Source organism: Apteryx mantelli, chromosome 11 (assembly GCF_036417845.1).
Source record: "Apteryx mantelli isolate bAptMan1 chromosome 11, bAptMan1.hap1, whole genome shotgun sequence".
In the NCBI taxonomy this organism is placed as follows: domain Eukaryota; kingdom Metazoa; phylum Chordata; class Aves; order Apterygiformes; family Apterygidae; genus Apteryx; species Apteryx mantelli.
The window spans coordinates 21,236,280-21,241,526 of record NC_089988.1 but is presented as its reverse complement, the minus strand read 5'-3'; the positions used below and the strand labels follow the sequence as shown (position 1 = coordinate 21,241,526).

The following is a 5,247-nucleotide window of genomic DNA, read 5'->3' as shown; positions in this document are numbered from 1 at the left end:
ACTTTTGCCTGGGCAAGGGGAATCCCACCTCCTCTGTGTTTTTTGTGGAACTCACGGGAGAATCTGAATCCTATGCCAGCCCAGGGCCTTCTAAAGCAGCCTGAGAAGCCCAAACTAACTTATATGAATCATTACCTGAACAATGGGAAAAGGAACTGTATTCTTCTGCCCATCTAGGTGTGCTGCCTAGCTAAGAGATGGGACTAGGGGCTTCCTGAGTGGGACATTTCCACTTTTCATAGGACAAATTGCAATGCTGGAATCAGTCTTCCTTCAGTGCTTAGAGAGGGACGATCAGTGATTATTTTAGTTTATTGCAGGGAACATTTCCCAGGAGGAGGGAGCACAAGGGACAGAGAAAGTCACGTCTTCAGCTGGCCTCTGCTCCTGAGTGGGGCCAGGCTGCAGGAATGGAGGGAGGTCATGGCAACCGGGCAGCACTGCTGAGACACAGCGCTGTCAGGATCAGCTGCTCTGCAAAGAGCAGCAGGGCTCCAGGCACTGCCTGCAGTTTCTGCCAGAAGATGAGACAAGATAGGGAGAAGTGAAAGGCAGCGTACAGCAGAAGGACAGAAGAGAGCTCCTTGTGGGAGAAATCTTCACAGCCCCTGACACAGTAAGTCTCTGGCTTCAGGACAATGCTATTGCAGTTCCTGGCAAGGTCTAGAAACCCATCCAGTCACACGACTGGATTTTTAAGGATCGCTTTATCAGTTTCACCTTTACAGAGTAGGAGGAGATGCTTCAGAGCAGGGATTCCCAGTCACAGTGCCACAGGGACAGGGTATGCTGCTACCTTCTCCCAGGGACACTGCAGGGGGGTGAAGCCTGGGTGTGCTCGCAGAGCTGTCCAGGACTGTAATTCAGAGCAGTGTCCCTGTGCCCCAGGGTGCTGTGTGCCTGGAGCAGTGACTCTGCTGCCTTTGAGGGTCAGCACTCAGCCTTCCCAAGGACCTTCCCACAGGGAGAAGCTCTGGGCAGGAGGAGAGATCCCTGGCAGGGCAGCTTGAGCCTCCTGTCAAGAGGATGCTATGTGGGTCAGGTCTGCCTACAGCTCCAGCTCACTTGCAGGACATTTCTGGAAGGGACTTTCCAAAAGGAAGGTCAAGGCAGGGGATACATGAAAGGGAAGGAGGTGTCATGAGTCTGTGCTTTCACTTTGATTCTCTCTAGCTGGGGTGAAATGGGATTGGATCTGTCAGCTTTAGACAGGGGACTGAGACAGTGACACTGCGAGAGGAGCAGTTCTGGGAGGGACTCAGCAAATGCCTTCATCCACCCCTCCGTCTAAGGACAGAACCAGCATCACCTTTCCAGCCTCAGCAAGGTTTCTCTCCCCTGCTCCATAGCACCTGCAAACACGGAGGTGCCCTGGGCAGTGTCCTGCCCCCGGGAGGTTTCTGCAGGGCAGAGCTGAGCTCTCAGCGGGTGGGATGGGGTGTGTGAGCACTGAGAGGGGAGAGACGTGGGGACAGAGAAACAGTTCCCCACAGGGACAGCTCCAGGCAGCAGAGTCATGCTCAAAGTGTGAGAGGAAACTGTCAACTCCAAGGCCTCCTCTCCTCTCCCAGCCAGCACAGCCCTCTGCTCTCAAGGCTGTGGGGTGCAGGGCAGGAGTCGTTTCCTCAGCAGCCGGACATGCAGGAGAGGAGACACTCCTGAATGCTCCTCTGTCCCTCCCTGGCCTGCCTCCCTCCACACAAATATCATGGTATTGCTCCATGTTTCCCACCTGTCCATGCTGCCCTCGTCCTTCCCCTTGGACTCTCTTGGCAGGGGGGTTTCTGATGCAGTTCAGACAATGACCCTGCGGGTGCTGCCACACAAATGTGTCCTTGACAGTGAGGTGCCCAAATGTCCCTCTAACCTGTGGGGCTTTGGGCAATGCAGTGGGGGTGTGTGCTGGGAGTGAGCCAACTCTCTCGTCCGGACACCCCATCCTTAGGACATTCCGCCATTTCCCTGGGGTGTCTGCCTGGGCTGCAAGCTGCCCTCCACAAGGACACAGCTCTCCCATTGCAGCTGCGTGTTATCTAGGTGCCCCAGGGAGAAGCCACATACATACTGAGGCCATGCTGGGACATGCTGGCGGGAAGCTAGATGTGGGCAGCTGGAAGGAGGCAGATGTGTTGCTGGCTAGAAGGGGAGGGCTGAGACCTGCCTCACGTCCCCTCAGAAAGAGTGCTGATGGGCACTTTGCAAGTGCATTCCTCTGCTCTCCGCGGTGTCGTTTCTTTTTGGGGTAACATGAGTGCAACTGTCCTCCACCTCCGAGGTCTGAGGACAGGACAGCTGGGAAGAAGTTAGATGGACAGGCCAGCTCTGCTCCCTCTGTGCTCAAGCCGGAGGGAATCCTTTTGCCTCTTGGGAATCACAGCTGCTCACTCTGAGTGCAGCAGCAATGCTGAGGATTTCTACCTCCAGGAATGCTCCTCAGGTGTGACAGGGTCAGCTAAAGGAAACAAAAGAAGTCTTAAAACTCTTAATGCACCCACATTATTTAGAAGTGGGAGTGAAGAGATTTTGAGAATGCCTTCAACATTATGTGTGGATGAAATCTGACTTGAACTGGGAATATAAATTTTAGTCACCCCTGTTCCCATGTCTGCAGTGTTGTAGGTCAGGGCTGACTCCTCTGTAGTCCATGGGCAGAGGTCCCTGCTTCTCACAGCAAACCCAGCCAGCCCGAACCATACCTCAAGCCCTGGAGGTCCATAAAGGTGCTGTTGATATGGGGATAGGTAATGTGCATGTGTTTCGGAGGGTTTTATGAGAAAGTTTTGCTCAGAAAAGCCTGTCCTCATTACTCTCTATCTCTTCTTCCCTGGACAGTCCTGAATGCCTGCAGGGAGTGAAATGTCCAACAGTAGTTCCTTCAATGAGTTCCTCCTCCTGGCGTTCGCCGACACACGGGAGCTGCAGCTCTTGCACTTCTCGCTCTTCCTGGGCATCTACCTGGCTGCCCTCCTGGGCAATGGCCTCATCATCACTGCTGTAGCATGTGACCACCACCTCCACACCCCCATGTACTTCTTCCTCCTCAATCTCTCCCTCCTTGACCTTGGCTCCATCTCTACCACTGTCCCCAAATCCATGGCCAATTCCCTGTGGGACACCAGGGCCATTTCCTACTCAGGATGTGCTGCTCAAGTCTTCCTGTTTGTCTTCTTATTAGGAGGAGAGTATTTTCTTCTCACTGTCATGGCCTATGACCGCTTTGTTGCCATCTGCAGACCCCTGCACTATGGGACCCTCATGGGCACCAGAGCCTGTGTCAAAATGGCAGCAGCTGCCTGGGCCAGTGGTTTTCTCCATGCTCTCCTGCACACTGCTAACACATTTTCCATACCACTCTGCCAAGGCAACACAGTGGACCAGTTCTTCTGTGAAGTTCCCCAGATCCTCAAGCTCTCCTGCTCAGACGCCTACCTCAGGGAAGTTGGGCTTATTGTGTTTACTGCCTGTGTAGCCTTTGGGTGTTTTGTTTTCATTGTGCTGTCCTATGTGCAGATCTTCACTGCTGTGCTGAGGATCCCCTCTGAGCAGGGACGGCACAAAGCCTTTTCCACGTGCCTGCCTCACCTGGCCGTGGTCTCCCTGTTTGTCAGCACTGTCATGTTTGCCTACCTGAAGCCCCCCTCCATCTCCTCACCAGCTCTGGATCTGGTGGTGTCTGTTCTGTATGCAGTGGTGCCTCCAGCAGTGAACCCCCTCATCTACAGCATGAGGAACAAGGAGCTCAAAGATGCCCTGAGGAAAGTGATTTCATGGACATTTTTCAGCAGAGGTAACATTGCTCTCCACAAATGACTCCCCTGTGTCCCGTACCAGGACTGAGCTTTGTTTGTTCACTTTATTTGTATTATGACTACTATTATTGTTGTTATTATTATTTGTCACCATGTTGCTACACAAATGCTGAGATTCCTTCCACCTTTATTGAGACTGCTCTGTCTCACCTGGTGCCCATATAAAGTTGTGTCCAACACTGGTTCAGAGCTGACTCCATTGCACTCTCTCTTTAATAAGTAGGTTCTTGCAGGTGCAGTGCCTGAAGGCTGGGCTCTTTCTCAAAAGCTGCTGTCCCTTGTGCAGTGTCCCCAGCACATTTCCTTGAGACAACCTTGCCCATCCTGTGTGCTGGTCCTAATCCCCAAAGTCACCCCCAGACAAGGGCCCCTGCCCAGCTGGAGGACTGGATGTCCAGCTGTGATCCCTGGGAGGAGAACCCTCTGCTGGTTCCTCTGCAGGGTTGTCAGGGAGCATGCAGAGGAGGTCCTGGGGCTATCTCCTGGGCCTGTAGACCATGTTCCTGCCATGGGGGGCCTCAAGCAGTGTGCCTCAGTGCAAAAATCCATCCCATCTTGTTGCTGCATGAACAGAGATGAAAAGTTGTCCCAGGAAACTCCTCACACACCCAGACCCTCATACCAGCCATTTCCATCACTGGCCATTCCCCATGGTCCTGGTGAGGGGTGATCTCTGAATGTGACCAGCTCCATCTGCCTCCTGGGCTCAGCAGCTGTATGGGGGTAATGGCCAGCCCTGCCTGGCCTCTCCCTTTGGGCTCAGATCCCAGCAGACCCCAGAGCATGCATTCTGATAACCCAGGGGGGACAGGATCAGGGCTGGGCAGGGTCTGGGGACTGGTGGGAGGCTGCCAGGCAGAAGGGTCAAGGGGGACGGGGCAGCAAGGGCTGTCATGGGGACCATGGTGGGGGGATGTTTCCCCACCCCAGAATGCACCCTGTCCTATGCGATGCCTGCACAGTGGGGCTGTGGGGGCCACATGGAAGGTAGCAGGGTTGGAGCAGTGGAGGGATGAGGTGCTGATGAGAGTCACAAAACTCCAGAAGCTCCCGACGGTCATGGAGGGGACTCACTGCTGCTAGCAGGGTTGGGGGTTTCCCAAGTACTACTACCACCAGCACCACCTGCCAGGACTCCCAGACCCAGCACAGATGGTCAGTGCCCAGCACTGCAGCTCACAGTGCCCCCCGTCCTGTGTCACTGTCTCAGGAGCACCACCAGGTGCATCACTCCCTGTCCAGGTGTGGAGAGGAGCTGCTGGAGGTCTTCATTTCTCACGCCTGCTGATCCTGTCTCTGCCCTGGCATCGGCCCACAGGCTCTGCCATGGGTCATGTCATGTCTCCATTTGCTCTTGTCTGAGACCATGTAGGGACCTGCAGGGCATAGCTCTGCTTGGAGCTGGCCACCACGGCCTGCCTGCATGGTCCCAGCAGAT

General features: G+C 54.5%; 1 protein-coding gene across 1 annotated transcript; it reads left to right on the top strand.

Moving 5' to 3' along the window:
• Positions 1-2,856: 2,856 nt before the first annotated feature.
• LOC136993014 (olfactory receptor 14J1-like) lies at positions 2,857-3,762 on the top strand (the record flags this gene model as incomplete). Its single annotated transcript, XM_067303031.1, has 1 exon — positions 2,857-3,762. A coding segment is annotated over exon 1 (906 nt), but the record flags the coding sequence as incomplete, so codon positions are not given.
• Positions 3,763-5,247: the final 1,485 nt, after the last annotated feature.